The following is a 19,058-nucleotide window of genomic DNA, read 5'->3' as shown; positions in this document are numbered from 1 at the left end:
GTTTTGTCCCTCAGACCTGCAGACCCTGTCTTAGCTTAGTGTAATTACAGATTATTGATTATTAGAGGTTTTAAAAAAAACTCCATGAGTCAGTGTCAGCTCCTCCCTCAGGGTCCTGGGTTCATTTCAGAGTCTGACAAACCGAACTTGGTTAAGGATCTGATCCAGATGGTATTTAACAGGTTAGGCTGTAAGGGGGCGTGTCCTGGATGTTTTTCTCTGTCAAAACAGGAAGCGCGGAAGGTGGGCGGTGATTGGCTGAGAGACCCGGCAGCTGGCTGTACGTCACCGCTGTCAGTGTTGCGTCTGTGGGAAGAAAGTTTGAAAGTTAACAGAAAAAAACAACAAACAAAGAGACAGACAGAGAAAGTCAGAGTGAAGGAGGAGGGATCAACATGGCAGCAGCGGCTCCAGCGGCTAAATGCTGAAGCGGAGCTGTCCGCAGCATCAGGCCGGTCTGTGAGCGCCTGTCAGCGGGGAAGCAGCATGAGGCAGCCCGGGCGGAGCGCATCATGGCCGCTGTGACAGACAACACCCGCGGAGACATGACGGATCCACCCGGGGGCCGGAGCTCAGCTCCCAGGGCCGGCAGCAGGTCCACGGAGACCTGGAAGAGGGAGATCATCCGCCAGCTGAAGCACCGGGACCGGAACCAGCACGCCATGTACCAGGACCTGATCCGCTTCTGTACGGCAGACAAGTACACATTATCTGATTCAAGTGTGTGTTCGTGTGTGTGTGTGTGTGTGTGTGTGTGTGTGTTTACATTCAGATTACTCTAAAGTCCTGTCAGTGAGACTCACACAAACACTGTGAGCTGTGTGAGATATAAAAGATCTGAAATCTCAGCTCACACACACACACACTCACACACACTCAGGGCTGAGATTCATTTATAGCAGCTTCACTTCCTGTCTGACAGATTTTATGAACTGTTTTAAGTTTTAAAGCTTCAGCTCGTGCAGAAAACATGATTTCCTGTGGTTTGGTTTGAAGAGCACTTCCTCATTCTTACCTGGTGACACACACACACCCACACACTTACACACATAAAAAGATTCAAGTTTATTTTTCCCTTTATATGGGAAACCAGTCTGTCACAGATCCACAGTAATTCAGTCAACCTCTCTACCTGTTAATCTCTAAATGTTTGATTCCACTCAGGTGAGCACAGGTGTTGCTGTACATTCAGCTGCAGACAGTTTAAACTCTGTCTTCCCTTCCCGTGTCAGCTGGCTCTAAGGTTCCTTTATTTCCTCCACATGTGGAGACTGAAGCAGGACAGACACATGTCATGTTATCATGACTCACGTATGACTGTGTTCAGTGTGAGCTGCTGCTGGTAAACAGAGCTGTCTCTAATAAATCTCAGACGTGTGGCTCCGTGCAGTCACTGACAGACACATGGTAAAGACAGAAGGCCTCAAAATCAGAAAAATAATATGAAGCTAGTACTGATGTAGCTGCAGTTCCCTGAGTGTCCACTAGAGGCTGTGTGCAGAAACAGCAGAAACCACACACACATCCATTTAGAGAGATGATCTTTACAGCAGAAATAAACATGTTTACAACCTGGTTTAAACATGATTTCAGCCTGAATGGATCATTTCTCTATTGGCACACACTGAACAGATGACGAGTTATTATTAACAGTGATTAATTAAGTTATTTAAGTTAGCATAATTTAGCAAAGATGCTAACAAAGCGCCTTAACCTCCCCCTCTAAATCTTCAGACTCCAGGGGTAACTGCTGCATAACGATTACAGCTAGTTCACTAGCTAGCCACATGCTAACCTAAGATTGCATTAGCCAGCTTCTAACTTACGATGCAAACAGGTTGATAACAAAAGTGATTTAGAGATTGACTTTAAATAAACTTGTTAACCATTATGATGCTAACACAAGCTAATGTTTAGGCCAAAATGTTAATCAATGTCATGCTAACAAAACCTAATGTTGAAGCCACAATGTTAACCACCATGATGCTAACGGATGCTTCTAATCCACAAATTGTTTACCATTGTGATGCTAACAGAAGCTAATGTTTTAGTCACATAGATAACCATTATGATGCTAACAAAACCTAATTTTTAAGTCACAATGTTAACCACCATGATGCTAACAGGAGCTTCTTATCCACAAATTGTTTATCATTGCGATGCTAACAGAAGCTAATGTTCTAGTCACATAGATAACCATTATGATGCTAACAGAAGCTTAAGTTTTTACCAGCATGTTATTCAGTATCATAATAACAAAACCTAATGCTTAAGTCACAATGTTAACCACCATGATGCTAACAGGAGCTTCTTATCCACATACTGTTTACCATTGTGATGCTAGCAGGAGCTAATGTTTTAGTCACATAGATAACCATTATGATGCTAACAGAAGCTTTAGTTTTAGCCAAAATGTTGATCAATAACATGCTTATTAAACATAATGTCCAAGCCACAATGTTAACCACCATGATGCTAACAGGAGCTTCTAATTCACACACTGTTTACCTTTGTGATGCTAACAGAAGCTAATTTTTTAGTCACATAGATAACCATTATGATGCTAACAAAACCTAAAGTTTAAGCCCCAATGCTAACCACCATGATGCTAACAGCAGCTTCTGTTTAATCCACACATTGTTTACTATTGTGATGCTAACAGAAGCTAACATTTTAGCCCTCTCTGTTCCTCCAGACACTCAGCTGCTGGAGAAAAGCAGCATGGCCAAAGGGATACTGAGCTGCACGTCCAGGTACATGAGCACACCTGTGCTGTCTGTGTGTGTCTGTGTGTGTGATGGTGATGGAGTTCATGATTGTGTTTGTTTCCTCCACCCAGACGTCCCTCCTCTGACAGCAGCAACTCCCTCTCCTCTCTGCTGCACCAGAACAACCAGCTCAAGAAGACGACAGGAGAGGTACGCAGCACACACACCTGCTCAACACACACCTGCTCAACATGTGTGTTTGAACAGGTCATTGTTGAAAATGTGGTTATGGTGATCAAACTGAAGGTGTGTGTCCTCTGATTGGTTTTTAGCTGACAGGTATTCACACCAGGTACTGTGTGTGTCCTGTGACGGTCATGTGGATGTTGTGGAGTGTGTGTGTGTGTGTGTGTGAGCTGCTTTGCTCAGACAGAGAATGAAGAACATGTGATGGTGTGTTAGGATTCCTCTGAGCTCACCTCAGGTCCCTGAACCAGACTCTATTCAGAAAACCAGCGTCTGTCTGTTAAGACAGAGATTAGCTCCTGATGCTAATGGTCCCAAACACACCTGGGGTCAAACAGGAAGTTGAAACAGACTCGGGAAGCTAAGGGAACCTGTCCTCACCCTGAGGGACACTTCAGCAACGAGCTGCAGAGCTCAGTTCACAGAAAGAAATGTTTACCTGGTGTAACACCTGAAGTTTAGTCCACAGGGGGCGCCACATCCACAGAAACCAAACTTCCCTTAGAGAAGCTTTAATCTATCATACTGTGGCTACTGCAGCAAAGCAAACAACACATTAGGTTCCACAGGCGTTAAAGGAAATGACATCACAGCTGGATAAACACCAAAAAAGTTTGAGCTGAGAACAACAGTCATCAATACTGTACCAAACCTGGCCTCATCTGTCCTTAACTGACCTCATCAGACATCTGTCCTCACCGGACCTCATATTACTGCAACTGATCCTTTTCTTTGCCCTCAACTAAAAAGCTGACCCTGGCTCTTACCTGACCTCACCTGTTGCCTATCTTTGACCTCACCTGACCCCTGTTCTCACCTGATGCCAAGTGACCCTGGACCTCACCTGTCCTCACCTAACGTCATATTACTGCAAATGACCCCTATTCTTTGACCTCACTTGATCATCTTACCCTGGATCTCACCTGTTTCATATCTTTGACCTCAATTGACCTCTTTTGTTATCTTTGACCTCACCTGATCTCACTTATTTCCTATCTTTGACTTCACCTGACCTTACCTGTCTTCCATCTCTGACCTCACCTGATCATTGTTCCCTACCATTGACCTCACCTGTCCTCAACTGACCTCACCAGACATCTGTCTTCACCGGACCACATATTACTGCAACTGACCCTTTTCTTTGACATCACCTAAACAACTGACCCTGGCTCTCATCTGACCTCACCTGTTCCCTTTCTTTGACCTCACCAAACCATGGTCCTCACCTGATCTCACCTGACCTCATATTACTACAAATTACCCCTTAACTTTGACCTCACCTGAGCACCTGAACCTGGACCTCACCTGTTTCCTATTTTTGACCTCACTTGACCTCACCTGTTTCCTATCTTTGACCTCACCTGATCACTGTTCCCTACCATTGACCTCATCTGTCCTCAACTGACCTCAACAGATATCTGTCTTCACCTGACCACATATCACTGCAACTGACCTTTGTCTTTGACCTCACTGTAACACCTGACCCTGGCTCTCACCTGACCTCACCTGTTCCCTTTCTTCGACCACACCTGACCCCTGTCCTTACCTGATCTCATACTACTGCAAGTGACCCCTTTTCTTTGACCTTGCCTGATCACCCGACCCTGGACCTCACCTGTTCCCTATCTTTGACCTCATCTGACTTCACCTCTTCTTCTGCTCCTCAGCTGGCCTATCAGGTGGTGGAGCTGCAGCAGCAGATTAAAATCAAAGAGTGTGTTCTGGAGGAGCAGCATGCCAGGTGACACACAAACACACACACCTGAGCCTGCCTGTCCACTTGTTCTTCCAGAAACAGATGAAATGATGATCGTGGAAATATTTTTGTTCTTTGAACTTTCTGCTTTCTCTTTCCCTTTCTTTCTCTCAGCCTGTCAGAGGCAGAGCGGCTTTGGACAGGTGCGTTCAATGCCCGTCAGGAGCTGCAGGAGCGGGTGGCACAGGTTCAGGAGGAGAACACAGCATTGAAGGCGGAGTATGACGCCCTGCTGCAGCGACAGAGCCAGGCGGAGGCGGAGCTTAGGGAGGGGAAGGTGAGAGGGGGACACCTGCTGGAGGACATGATCCACATGAAGCAACAAGCTGCCGCTCGTATGAACAACCGCAATGAACGTCGGTCCAGGTACCAGAACGCAATCACTGTGGTCTCTTCTGATTGGTTCAGAGACAAACTGTCATGTGACATCATCACTTATGTGTGTGTCTTCATCAGAGCTCGAGAGGCTCACCTGCAGAAGGAGCTGCAGTCGGCTGCCAGGTCAAAGGTCACCATAGACAGGTACGTGCTCTGTGAGGAGGGTGATCTTGGCGCCCCCTCTGGAGGAAGCTGGTACTGCTTGTAGTGTTAAGCTGACACACCTGTCTGCATAAGGGCTTTTATTTTGGTAGTCCTTTACAATCAGCTGTTTCCTGTGATGTTGTCCCAGCTGCTCAAGCGCTCCCACCTCCAGATCCACGTCTCCAAAGAGTGAGGAGCAGAACGAGTCCAATGAGAGGGGACACACACGACTATTCAGGTCACACACACACACACGATTATTGTTTATTTCTGATTGTTGATTGTTGTAAACAAAGTCACTGATCAGCTGACGGTTTCTGTTCCTCCCACAGGTCAGCGTCAGCAACGTCCCCGAGGATCCTTTCCTCCATCAGAGAGCTGTTTCAGTAAGTCCTCCTGTCAATCATTTCTTCTTCTCCTACACAAACACTGCACACACTGCCTGAGTCATGTGACTGTGTGATGTCAGCAGGAAGAGGCGGGGCCACTCTGTGTGCAGCCAGGAGGAGGATCTGATGATCCCTGTGGGGTTTTGTCTGTCCGCAAGAGTCCCTGCAAGAGCCCGACAAGTCCTGGTAGCACACACACACACACACACACTGCGGTGATCTCTGTCTCCCCCCTGTGGTTAGAAGTCAAACTGCAGGACAGTCAGTGTGTGACAGGCTGAATGTGATCAACTATGACTCTGCTGTTTGCCTCTGACACACACACACACACTCAGTGTTTGTGTGTGTTTACAAAGAGCTCCTCTGTCTGTGTCTTTTTACCCATCATGCATCTCTCTCTGCAGGTTACATCCTCCACTCGTCTCCTCATCAGCTCTTCGTCTCTGTTTCTTCTTCTCTGAATCTCAAATTGACTCAAACACAGAAACTCATTTAAAAACAAAAACATTTATGAACACAAACCTCTCTCTGACTCACCGTAGGAGGCTCATGAGCAAGGCATCAATGCGGTGAGGTTCAGCTCCAGCTCTGACCTGTTGGCCACGGGAGGAACAGACAGAGTCATCAAGCTGTGGGAGGTCAGAGGAGGTAAACTGCTCCTTCTTCCTCTGGTGTTTCCTCTTTTACTCCCTTTCCCCTTATTTATCTTTCCTCTTTCCTTCCTCCCTTTCCTCTCTTCCTCCCCCCTCAGGCTCTCTGTCTCACAGAGCGACGTTGGACGGCAGCACAGAGGGGATCACCTGCATCGACTTTGACCCTGCGGTAACTCAAACGTCTGTGACCTCTCACCCTAAATGTTTATCACAGTTAGTTTGACCTCTGACCTTTGACCTCTGTGGTCGTTTGCAGGGCTCTAGGATCCTCGCCGCCTCCTACGATAAGTCCGCCTTGCTGTGGCGGCTGGACAATTCTGTTCCTAAGGTAACTATGATGGACAACACGGACAACTTCCATAGAGTGTCAGCTTCGTGCTCAGAGATCTGTGTGTGTCTCACCTGTGTGTGTCTCACCTGTGTGTCAGCTGACTCTGACAGGTCACAGCAGGAAGGTCACGGCGGCGAGGTTCAGCACGTTGCTGCACCAGGTGGTGACAGGCAGTGCAGACAGAACCATCAGGCTGTGGGACCTGCAGCGAGCTGCCTGTGAGTAACTGGTCAGTGACTCATACATCATACCTGTGTCTGCGTCATGCCTCACCTGGACTTACCTGTGCAGGTGTGCAGGTGTCTGAAGTGGCCTCGTTCTGCAGCGACCTGGTCTGCTCGGAGAACTGCATCATCAGCGGGCACTTCGACTGTAAGATCCGAGTGTGGGACACCAGGTAACTGTCTTACCTACACAGGTATCACCTCCCTGATCTGAAAAACCACGTCTGTCTCAGTCTAAGGAGAATTGACCAATCAGGTGTGAGCAGGAACATCAGTCTGTATGGAGAGCAACAGCAGGAGGTCAAACTCTGAGATACATGTGAACTCTTTAAAAACAGAGTCAGACTGTGCCCTCCACTTTAACAGACCTCTTTGGGACTGTTTACAGTGAAGCTGGGACTTGCCTCAAACAGGCTGCTTGGTGCTCAGGAGAGTTTCGAGCTGGGGGAAATCATCATGAAATCAGTTTGTTTTTAATTTAATCATATCTAAACTTGCCAGAGCCTCAGTGAGACCTACTGTTTACAATGAAGCTGAGACTCACCACAGATATTGTCATTTTGGAAAAATTTACAACATATTTGCAGCAAATGGGATAAAAGCAATAAACTTGTTTACATATTTGTGCCCAGATTTCCAAAGTTAAGCTTCAGTGTGACTTACTGTTAACAGTGAAGCTGAGACCCACCACAAACACATTAACTGTTCTTACTTGGGGAATTTACCGTCTTCTGATCACAGTAGATTAGAAGCAAACTAGTTTTTCCATCTAATGGTTTTTCAGTTTCATATTCAGAGTAAAGCGTCCGTATGGCTTCCTGTTTACATTGAAGCTGAGACTCAAAAGTGTTCCCACTCAGAGGGATTTTGTCAAACTTAAAACCCTTTGATTACAGTAAATAAGAAGAAAATCAGAGTTTCTTTGAAGATCCCGTTCATTTCAGAGTGGAGCCTCTGTGTGGCTTCCTGTTTACAGTGAAGCTGAGACTCACAAATGTTCCTGCTGAGAGGGATTTCATCAACCTTATCACCCTTTATTTACAGTAAGTAAGAAGAAAATCAGAGTTTCTTTGAATGATCCCGTTCATTTCAGAGTGAAGCCTCTGTGTGGCTTAATGTTACAGTGAAGCTGAGACTCACCACTGTTCCTACTCAGGGGGATTTTTTTCAAACTTTACACCCTTTCATTAGAGTAAATAAGAAGAAAATCAGAGTTTCTTTGAAAGATATCGCTCATTTCAGAGTGAAGTATCTGTGTGTCTTAGTACATTTACAGTGAAACTGAGACTGTCCATAGGTGATTTAATTCTAGCAAACTTTACTATCATTCAAACCAGTGGTTCGCAAAAAATCAGTTAATTTTTTAATTGTATCGTGTTGTTTTACTGAAGTGAAGCATCTGTGCCCTTCTATGGACAACAGTGAAACTGAGACCTGTCAGAAATAGATGAACCGTCATCCTCTGCTGGAGGTTATGGAAGCATATTTCTGCTCTCTTGGAAAAATCAGACTGTGAAAATGAAAAAGGAAGTGATTAGCAGAAGCAGAGGAGCTCTTCATCCAGAGAAGTAGAGTCATCACGATGACAGCTGACGAGTTTGGGATAATTAGCAGGATGAGGCTCAGTCAGGCACTCAGGACTTTAGCGCCCCCTCTGTCCTGCTCTCTGTCCTCAGGTCTCACAGCGACCTCTTCATTCTCAGGACTCTCAGGAATCCTTTGATCCAGATTCACCTGGGCTCTGGACTCCTTCCTCTCCGTCTCTGACTGAGCGCAAAGTCTCACACTCTTCATTCATTCAACCCTCCATCACCACGGCAACCCACCGCTCCCTCTGTTACCTAGCAACTGCTACAGCTCACCCCCTCCTATCCCATCCCTTTCTCTTTAGGCTGAACTGGCTGATGATTGACAGCTCTGTCCTCCAATCACACAGCGGCATCGTCCCCTCACTCTCTGACAGCATCACACTTTGAGAGGAGCCACAGGGGGGCGCTAAGATCCATGCTTAATTTGAATATGATGCTGATGGTCGCTTACTGTCCTCTTCATGCCAGAGTTATAAACATCTGCTTATGCCACTGTAACGAAACTTAAAGAATTTACTCTGTTTGATCACATGATCAGGAGATGAGATGAGATGAGATGAGATGGGATGAGATGAGATGAGATGGGATGAGATGAGATGAGATGAGATGAGATGAGATGAGAAATAAGATGAGGAAATGAGATAAAGAGTGAAGAGAAGGAGATGAGAGGAGAAGATGAGGAGATAAGGTGCTGGGACGAGGAAAAAAGTCAAGAGGGGGAAAAAGATGACAGGAGATTAGAAAATGAGATTAGATAAGGAGATGAGACAGGGAGATGAGACAAGGACACAAGGTGATGAGGTGATAAGATTGGGAGCTTTTTCTCTAAGGGGACAAAGGAGGAAAGGGGTTGGTGCTGACGAGAAGAGGAAATGAGAAAAGAAGATGAGAAGATAAAGAGACGAGATGAGAAGAAAAGTGCATAATGAAATGAGGATACAAGGAGATGAGAATATGTGACCAGGATATGAGGAGATAGGCAGACAGAAGGAGACAAGGAGATGAGAAATTGCGAAAAGGACCTGAATATATTAGACCAGGAGCTGACGTAATGAGAAGTTTAGTAGCAAATGAGATTAGGAGAGGAAAGGAGGGGACAAGGACGTGAGGAGATAAGGTGTTATTCTCCAGCAGCTTCAGGGAGCTGAAACAAAGCAGTTACAGAAAGTCAAGTGTGTGTGTGTGTGTGTGTGTGTGTGTGTGTGTGTGTGTGTGTGTGTGTGTGTGTGTGTGTGTGTGTGTGTGTGTGTGTGTGTGTGTGTGTGTGTGTGTGTGTGTGTGTCCTCTCAGGACGGTGGGCTGCGTTCAGGAGCTTCCTGCTCAGGGTAAAGTCACCTCATTGGACATCAGCTCCGACCACCGTCAGCTGCTCAGCTGCTGCCGTGACGACTGCCTCCAGCTGGTGGAACTGAGGAGGCGGAGCAACGAGCGCATGTGCTTCAGGTAGACCTGTTCAGGTGGGAATGGTGTGTGTGAGAGTGTGTGAGTGTGTTCGTGATCCTGATGCTCTGTCTGTCCCCCTCAGAGCTGAAGGCTTCAAATGTGGCAGCGACAGCACCAAGGCAGTGATCAGGTGAGCTCCTCTGCAGGTCTGACTCATGAGTCCAGGTCCCTAAACCCCGACTCTGCTCCTCTCTGGACGCTCAGCAGAGCTCGGAGTTAAAGTGAAACCGCAGACGATAACAGCATCAGATAAACTGTCTCAACGGGGAGTAATTCTCACAGAGAGTGATGCATTATGGGAAGTTTTAGTGCTCATGTTTCAGACAATCAGGTTTCTCAGTCTGTGCTGACAGAGTTCAGTCTGGGTTAACACACCAGCTCCTAAAACCTCGCTAAGGATGAGCAAAGAGACTGTACAGGGCTGATAGAGGCGCCTAGTGTCATTTCCTAGTCTCATATTCTCAGCTCCTCCTCTCCTTATCTTGTCTCCTCCTTCCTTTGTCTTATGTAGTCATCTCCTGGTCTTATATTCTTTTATCCTTATGTCATAACCTCATCTCCTAGTCTCATAATTTAGCTCTTCATCCCTTTATTTCATCTCCTTGACTCCTAGTCTCATATTCTCAGCCCTCCCTCTCCTCATTTTATCTCCTAAACTCCTAGTCTCATATTCTCAGCTCCTCATCTTGTATCCTCATTCCTTCATCTTATGTATTCATCTCCTGGTCTCATATTCTCCTATTCTTACGTTATTACCCCATCTCCTAGTCTCATAATTTAGTTCTTCATCCTTTTATCTCATTTCCTTGACTCCTAGTCTCATATCCTCAGCCCTCCCTCTCCTCATTTTATCTCCTAAACTCCTAATCTCAGCTCCTTCACTCCTCATCTCAGTCTCAACTCATTTTCTCAACCCCTTCCCACCTCATCGTATCTCCTTAACTCATATCATCCTATCCATATTCTCATCTCCTCCTGTCCTGGCCCCTTAAACTCAGCCCCTCCTTTCCTCATCTTATCATCTCATCTTCTCTCCTAGACTCCTTGTCTCATGTTCTCAGCTCCTTGTCTCATCTCCTGGCCTCATAGTCTCAGCACCTCCCCTTCTCATCTTTTTCCTCAACTCCCAGTCATCTCATCTTCTCAACTCATATCCTCCTCTCCTCGTCTTATACTGTCTCATCCTAAGTCTAAGCTCCTCATCTCCTTGTCTCATATTCTCATCTCTTTATCCCTTCATCTCATCTCTTAGCCTCAAATTCTCAGCCCCTTCTCTCCTCATCTCATTTCCTCGCTTCCTAGTCATATATTTCCCACCCTTTCTCTCCTTCTCTCATCATCTCCTCATCTCCTCATTTTCTAATCTCTTTACCCTTGTCAGTTTCATTTGCACACCAGGCCACCAGGGGGGCAGCTCAGAGCTTCATGCCTTGCTTGAGGACACTTCAGCATGTGGGGATGTTGACACACTGCATCACATGATGTACCGTAACGTGGTACCTCAGGTCCTGACAGATAAACGGAAACTCGACAGACACTGCTCTATGTTTTTTTGTCACTAAATAACTAAATCATTTTTAATTCAGCTGCTCCTGTTTCCTCTGAGGTTACACCAAGCGTTACAAACTGCAGTTCCCTGAGTGACCACACGAGGTCGCTTCTTAAAGACCACACACACCGTTAAAAACCAGATCTGAGTCCTGCAGAAAAACTGCATTTAATCTGATCCTTTAGATCAATTACAAGGTGTGTGTGTGTGAGAGAGAGAGAGATTATTACCTGATTCAGATCTGTGCGTGTGTGTGTGTGTGTGTGTGTGTGTGTGTGTGTGTGTGTGTGTGTGTGTGTGTGTGTGTGTATGTGTGTGTGTGTGTGTGTGTGTGTGTGTGTGTGTGTGTGTGTGTGTGTGTGTGTGTGTGTGTGACTGGAGGACCAGAGCTCAGAGGGATGAGATGCTGCACGCTTAGTTTCTATGACAACAGCTGAACAGGGATGCTGAGTGACAGAGAAACACGAGATATCAAAAGGTGTTTCTGCACACACACACACACACACACACACACACACACACACACACACACACACACACACACACACACACACGCACACACACACACACAGAATCCAGCTCCCTGCTGAGCTCTCACTAATCAGGCGCAGCTGCTAAATCATCCTAACCTATCTGTTGCCACACGGTGATACAGGATGTGTCAGACCAACGCTGGGTGTGAGGTGATTTCTTAAATCTCCTCTCTAATCTGTAATCTGAGTAATCTGAGACCCTCTGAGTAATGTGAGACCCTCTGAGTAATCTGAGACAGCAAACAGAGCACAGAGCTGCTGTGAGGTTTCGGGTTTGATCCTGAGCTCCACCTGTGAGAGGAGAGCTGCAGCTCCTCTGCTCATGTCTCTGTTTGTGAGATGAATTAAAGCCTAATCTGATCTGGGGACCAGTTTTCTGATCCTGCAGAAAACCAGAGCAGGCTGGACGGTGCAGCTGCTCTGTTGTTTAAAATGTGGCTCAATGGTTTAAAGAACCCAAAGCTCCTGGTGTCCCTGTGACCCTGAACCAGTTCACCTGAAGTCTCATGTGTCCTCTCTGCAGTCCGGACGGCTGCTTCCTTGCTGCCGGATCAGCTGATGGTGCCGTTTACATCTGGAACGCCTCTACCGGCAACCTGGAGACCCGCCTACCGGACAAACACAGGTAAGAAACCTCAGATAGGCTCTTTATTAATGTTTCCTGATTCACCTTAAATCATCTTAGAGTCAAAGCAACATCTGATGCGCAGAATAAATAAACCAAAACAGGAAAAAGAAATAGTTAAAACCAGGGAGAGAAGACGTGCTGTTTTATTCCTCCCTTGAGGATTCAGTAGAAATGTGAGAGGACCCGTCACTCTACCCTGAGGGACTCCAGAAGCTGCCATACACAGATAACTGAACTTTACAGGTGTTGTTGATAAACATTTGGAGCTTTTTGGAGGAAAATCTGAGAAATCAGAATCAGAGATACTTTCTTTAACATTAATACATAAAAAATAACAGAGTAGTTAGAGGTTAGAGACATGGTAGGACTGAATGTTTTGTTGTATGGGGCGCTGATTGTAAAGCTGCACACACTACAAACAACAACATTTCTCCACATTTAGCTCTAAAACATCCCTTTTTCTGCAGATTTAGAAAAATTTCGGTGAAAAATGTTTGTCTAATGTTGTATTTAAATGTTGAATGTCATTTATAAGTGTTATAAATGAATGTCCTGATTCTAAATATTTAGCTACGTTTCTAAACATTTAGTTTTATTCTACATACTTAGCATAGACTAAATATTTATGAACCTTAAGCAAAGATTTCTAAATATTTGCTATGATTTCTAAATATGAAGGCAAGATTTCTACGAATGTGAATTTGCATGTTGGCTATATATTTAGAAATCGTACCTTAAGATGTAGAAATCTTAGAAATCTTTCAAAGATTCAATCAAATATCAACCAAATCAAAGAACACAATCAAAGATTTCTCAATCATCAAGAAAAATTTCTAAATATTTAGCGAACATGCAAGCTCACACTCCCACCAACCAGAAGTACCAAAATAAAAGTTAGAGTAAGCGATTTAGCCAAGCGGATTTTGAGAAAGTCAAACACAGTCGGCTAAATCAGCTGTTAGAAAATAAACGTACCAAGTGCTGTGACGTTGCTGTGGCCGACATCGAAGCGGTAGAGCTTGACGTTCCTAAAATCACTTCCTCCAACTTTTATTTTGGTACCTGCGGCAGGGAGTTTGAATTTGCATTTTAGCTAAATATTTAAAAATCGTACCTCATATTAAGAAATCTTAGCAAACATTTTGAATTTTTTGCTTAAGATTCATAAATCTTTGCTAAATATTTAAAATGAAACTAAATGTTTGGAAATGTAGCTAAATATTTAGAATCTGGACACTAATTTATAACATTTATAAATAATATTCAACATTTAGATATAATATTTGAAAAATACATTTCACAAATATTTCTCTAACTCTGCAGAAAAAGCGATGTTTTAGAGCTAAATGTGGAGAAATCTTGTCATGCTGTCAGGTTGATCTATTCGGATAAATCCTGCTCCTGGAAAGTTTATGACTGCCTTAAACTCAGTCAGAGATTAAAAAAGTTTGTGTTGGAGCCAAATCTTAGAGACACATTGAATTCCTTTGGAGGAATTATTCCGTTCACTTTGAATGTTTCCTGTTTAGCAGATGTCACAGGAAACGATTGGATGTCAGTTTTAGCTGAAAGTTCTTCAGGACTCTAATGAAACTGACTTTAAACTTATGTCCCAGCTTCCTCCTGAACTCCCTTTAATAATAACTTGATCAAAGCCCCGTTTCCACCAAGCAGTCCGGTTGAGATCAGTACGGTTTGGTACAAGTTGGCTCGGTTAAGCCTGGACCTGTTTGAGTTTCCACAGCCAACTGTGCCCCCTTGTGGTAGGTGGTGTGTAAGCTGGGTGCTGATAGCAGCATCAGTAACATAATAGTGTAATGCCAAAGCAATGCGACACAGTGTACCCTGCTAAAAAACGGGGCTTAAGTATCCTGACACCACAGCATCAGGGAGGGCATGTTGCTTTGGTCGACACTTTGAGGAAGTTTAGAAAGACACAGAGACACTTTGATCCAATCAAATGTTTCCCCGAGACGAGTCCAGCGCAACATTTAACAGCTTCAGCTAAGCTAACGTCAGGATGAGGTGTTAGAGATGCTGAAACAGGGATCATCAGATGTTGAAGTGTTCATGTAAATCTCTCTAAAGAGTGTTTGATGGAAGAGCAGTGGCCCCAGGATGTTTCTCTGAGGGACTCCACGTGAACTCAAAGTAAAGTACGACCCCCCTCTTCTTCCTCTGTCTCTCTTCAGCTCATCCATCAGCGCCGTGGCCTGGTCTCTGTCCGGCGAATACGTCGTCAGCGTGGACAAAAGTCGGCTGGCCGTCCTCTGGAGTGACTTCTGAAACAGCCAATCAGCACAGAGGTCATGTTTTCACTGTCAGACGGACGCTGTGAGGGCGGTGAAATAACTTCTGTCCGCTGGTTTCTGTTCGGGGCAACAGGGACCTGGAACTTTCTACGTGGTGCTTTTATTGTGTTTACATTTTCTAACCAAGCGCAGGAGCTTTTACGCAGAGTGTCCAGTTTAAAGAAGCTTTCTCTGACAGGAACCATCGAGGATTTAACAAAGGGAACCAGGAGACGATGAAAGACAATGAAACTAAAACGTCTGTTTTATTTTGAAAGTCGCTGGATGTTTTCAGGTGGTTTTCATGCACTACTTCCTGTCCCGCTGCAGCTGCTTTCTGCTTTTCCACGACAGAGCAGAGTGTTACGTTCTGAGGCCTGTAGAGCCGCCTGTTTTCTTCTTCTGCAAGGAAAACTGAGAAATGCTCGCGTGCTCTCGACAGAAACGTGTTGAAACGAGATCTCTGCACAGACGAGAGTCACATCACTGTGGCAGAGCGTTGTCCAGAAGTGTAGAAGAAGAGCGCAGGCCGTCTGAGCTGCTGCAGTGTGGCTCCTCTGCTGCTCTCAGCGCTGGATTTACATTTAAAAGGCGTCGCTGTAATCCTCTGCTCGGCCCTTTGAAGAGTGAAGTCAGCGGCTTCAAAGAGAAACGTCTGCAGTCAGACGCTCCAAAGTCTCAACACAACAAAACCCAGATCCCTCTCCAAAGCCAGACCTAGCTGCAGGAAGACCTGATGTGAGTCTGTCAGTGTGTTTACACGCAGCTTCAGAAATCAGACTATGAGCTCAGGCCCCATTTACATGACGACGTTTCACCCCAAAACGCAAAAACACAAAGGAAAAAAAAAATCTGAATTTTCATGGAAACACTGTAGTAAGCATGCCAGGCCTGTAGGTGGCGCTATAACTGTCTTGTCGTGAAGTGGCACTTAAAAAAACTGAATCTTTCCAAGTTTTTTTGTCTTGTTTTAAGTAAAAATTGTCTTGTTGCACTTGATATGAGCCACATTCAGCTGATCAGTCCAGAAAAATGTCTTGTTTCAAGATATAAAGCTGTGGTCTGCGAATTGGAAGCTTAGTGATGATTAATAACACCGTTTTGAGGCCGTTATGGTCTGATGGTTCGATCTCTAATGAGCCAATCCGATCCTCCGTTGTGCATGAGTCCATCCAATCCCATCTCCCCTGCTCTCATGGTCCCGCCTCCTCCTTCCCCACTACCCCTCTCACGTCAGCTAGCTGCTCAGCCGGAGAAGACCGAAAACAGGAAGCTGTTACTGTTACCCTCCACAGGGAAAACGAAAAAGTTTGGAGGAAAAGGCTGAAGCAAGGAAGAATTATGAGAGATACTAGGTGCCAACAGAGACTGAATATTGGTGGAATGTACGACCGGTGGAAACGGGTAGGCTCTGTCAATAGATTTTAGCATAAGTTAGCCACACATCTTTAGCAATGTAAACTGAGCTGGTGAAGACACGCCGAGAAAGGTAAAGCCTCGCCCAAATTTGAAATTTGCATTGGGAGATTTTTTTTACTTATTACAAATAATTTAGACCTCAGTTTTGTCTTTAAATAACTTGAAACCGAGAAAAAATGATACCAATTGAAGCTGCAAGCAGCAATGAATGGGCCCTCACCCTGTGTGAGCCAGTCGGAGCGTGTGCTAGCCGCCACATGTGCTCGATCAAGACTTGCCAATTGGAGTATGTCCCAGGCGCCGCATGAGCAGCAAAATGTGGCTCAGCCAAAAGCCATAGGTCTGGGCACGAGGGCTAGGCCCAAAACTTTTGATGCCCTTAGTTCAAAGTAGCTGGACGGGCTGCAGATATGAGCCCCCAGTGATAGAAATGCACTGAGGCTGTGACACAGAAGCTCTGTGTGCATTTTGGTCTTGATCCAACACTGAACCAGAGAGCCGTTAAGGTTTTCATGAAGCAGCCAAAAATGGTCAACTTTGACCGTCATTTGTGGCTACGCCCATTCACGTAGCAAAAATCAGTTTAGAACATATCATTGTCAGTGAGTGTAGTATACACACGCCAAGTTTGGAGTTGATCTGATGAAAAACCAAGGAATTGTTCCATTTCCTCTGAGGCTAAAAATCGTCAAAACCTGAGATTTGCATCCCAATAGCGAACTTCCTGTACGGAATTGACTATGGTCATAATACAATTTATTGTAGGCCTTGGCATGATAGTTATACCTACCAAATTTCAGGCTTGTGGCTCAAAATAGCTGGGGAGGCTAAAACTTTGAGCCCCTTGGTGGCGCTATGGAGCATTAATGATAATGCAAATAATGACAGAAATAGAATCAGGATGTGACAGTGAACATGTGTGTGAATTTTGGTCCTGATCCAACATTATACAGGTGAGCTATTAAGATTTTAGAAAAGTGGCAAAATGGCCAACTTTGATGGTCATTTGTGGCCACGCCCAAAAAAATTATAACAATCTTTTAATAACTTTTTATCTTAATGATACCAATTATTTGTAGTCAAGGAGGCCTATAAACGGATATTTGAAGCCGATATTGATTTGCAGTCAAAGTGCAAATATTAGTGTCAAAATTTTGAACAATACAAACTCCAACACTTAACTTCATTCAAATCCCTTTAAGCATGAGTTTATCAAACAGCTCCCAGGCTCAGCAGCATGTTTTATAAAGTTTAATGTAAAGGTTTCTACAGTAAATAAAGTTTTCCAAAATTTCAATGTAACTGCAACAACTGTAATAACTGCACTGCTGATTGGCTGTTTCCCAAGCCATGGCTCTGCTTGTAACCAATCAGATGGTACTGTGGGTGGGACAGTGCTGGGGACTGAGTAGTGGCTGCAGATAGTAGACTGGCTGCATCAGAGCCACAAAAATGCAGTTTTAAATTTGTTTTCTATCAGCCGTTGGATTAAAAAAAAAAGGCAGATGCCGATATGCTTCAAAATGCCAAATATCGGCCCTGATAATCGGTTCAGCTGATAATCGGTCTATCCCTTCTTGAAACAAGACATTTTTCTGGACTGATCAGTTGAATGTGGCTCATATCAAGTGTAGTAAGACAGTTTTTACCTAAAATAAGACAAAAACACTTGATAAGATTTCAGTTTTTGCAGGTAGGGAGCGTGACGTCGCCATTTCCATTGAAAACATAAGTTGCCGTTGTCGAGTAACCGGGCCTTCAGACTCCACCGTCCTCAGGCGGGTTTTACAAAAAGGGACCAGTTTCTGTTTCATCTGATGAAATTCTTGATTTTTGATCCTCAACAAGTTTTTCTGGTTAAAGGGAAGTTTCACCCGACCCCCTGTCTGTCAATCTGTCAGTGTTCTTCTTTCTAACGTCCTGCTCTCTGTGTTATTTATTTAAAGCTGTGTTTTCTTGTCTTTGCTCTCTGTGAGCTTCAGGGGTTTTTAAGCGACCATGAAGAGATGAAGTGTAAAATCAAGAGTCCTGAGCAGCTGAATTTAGGAAAAAGGAGAGTTGTGAAATGATTTCTGTGTTTTTTATTGGGATGAAGAGAAACTAAAGTTTGCACTGCAGCGTCATGTGACCTGGTCTCTTCTGAACCGTCTGTTTTTATTCACTTTGGTTTGAAATTTCTTCTTCTCTTCTTTGATACCGGTGTCAAAGTGTGTTTTGTTGAGCTGTGTAATGATGTGTGTGTGAAGCACCTTCTTATTAACCCTTTAAAGTGTTTACCTGAGGTGAGTCCAAACTGCCAGGTCAACCTGTCGGCTCTGAGCAGCAGCTGTTTCTGAATACGTCTTCATCTTCCTCTGACGCTGATCTGTCCGTGAAACATCCGGTAATAAACTCTGACCTTCATCACGCCGTCCTCTGACGCTCCTTTACTCTGTGTGTGTGTGTGTGTGTGTATCCAGTTTTAAAAACGAGGTGATGAAGACGCCGCAGGATGTTTCATGCTGCGTTTATTAATGAAGAAACAGGAAGCAGCTGCGCCTCAGAGTTTGACCTGTTTGATCCTCACACCCAGAGGCTGCTGGGTAAGGAAGTTTCTCTAATATGACTCAGACGCAACGTCGTCACCATGTCGTCTAGATGTCAATGTCGCAATGTCAATCAACATTTATTTCTATAGCCCTTTACAATAACCAGAAAGTTACCCAGAGTGCTTTGCAGCACACATGAAAAGAAATCACAACGTTCAGGTCCATAAATAATGATTATGGTGAATGAAG

General features: G+C 44.7%; 1 protein-coding gene across 3 annotated transcripts; it reads left to right on the top strand.

Annotated features, from left to right (window-relative positions):
* Positions 1–289: 289 nt before the first annotated feature.
* atg16l2 (ATG16 autophagy related 16-like 2 (S. cerevisiae)) lies at positions 290–18,986 on the top strand. Of its 3 annotated transcripts, XR_012599086.1 has the most exons (19): positions 290–687; positions 2,696–2,753; positions 2,840–2,918; positions 4,622–4,695; positions 4,825–5,076; positions 5,167–5,232; positions 5,381–5,470; positions 5,565–5,618; positions 5,702–5,807; positions 6,164–6,269; positions 6,373–6,443; positions 6,531–6,602; positions 6,703–6,823; positions 6,897–7,002; positions 9,709–9,861; positions 9,944–9,991; positions 12,467–12,568; positions 14,764–15,600; positions 18,741–18,986. XR_012599086.1 is itself a non-coding variant. In XM_074678949.1 (18 exons), exons 1-18 carry the CDS (start codon positions 513–515, stop codon positions 14,855–14,857), a joined length of 1,824 nt encoding a protein of 607 aa, XP_074535050.1. In that variant the 5' UTR covers positions 290–512; the 3' UTR covers positions 14,858–18,413. The 3 variants fall into 3 exon arrangements, 2 of the variants coding, with proteins under 2 accessions (XP_074535050.1, XP_074535049.1); XM_074678949.1 differs by lacking the exon at positions 18,741–18,986 and having other exon boundaries at positions 5,705–5,807; positions 14,764–18,413; XM_074678948.1 differs by lacking the exon at positions 18,741–18,986 and having other exon boundaries at positions 14,764–18,413.
* Positions 18,987–19,058: the final 72 nt, after the last annotated feature.

Source organism: Halichoeres trimaculatus, unplaced genomic scaffold (assembly GCF_033239565.1).
Source record: "Halichoeres trimaculatus isolate MK-OKI-2021-1 unplaced genomic scaffold, fHalTri1.1 fHalTri1_scaffold_9, whole genome shotgun sequence".
NCBI lineage: Eukaryota > Metazoa > Chordata > Actinopteri > Labriformes > Labridae > Halichoeres > Halichoeres trimaculatus.
Note: the sequence above shows the minus strand (reverse complement) of the source record. Positions and strands in the feature narration are given on the sequence as shown.

Coding starts and splice junctions, on each gene's coding strand:
- atg16l2 (XM_074678948.1), top strand. CDS start 513: ATGGCCGCTGTGACAGACAACACCCGCGGAGACATGACGGATCCACCC. Junction 5,619..5,701: donor TCCATCAGAGAGCTGTTTCA/GTAAGTCCTCCT, acceptor GTGTGATGTCAG/CAGGAAGAGGCGGGGCCACT. Junction 9,862..9,943: donor AACGAGCGCATGTGCTTCAG/GTAGACCTGTTC, acceptor TGTCCCCCTCAG/AGCTGAAGGCTTCAAATGTG.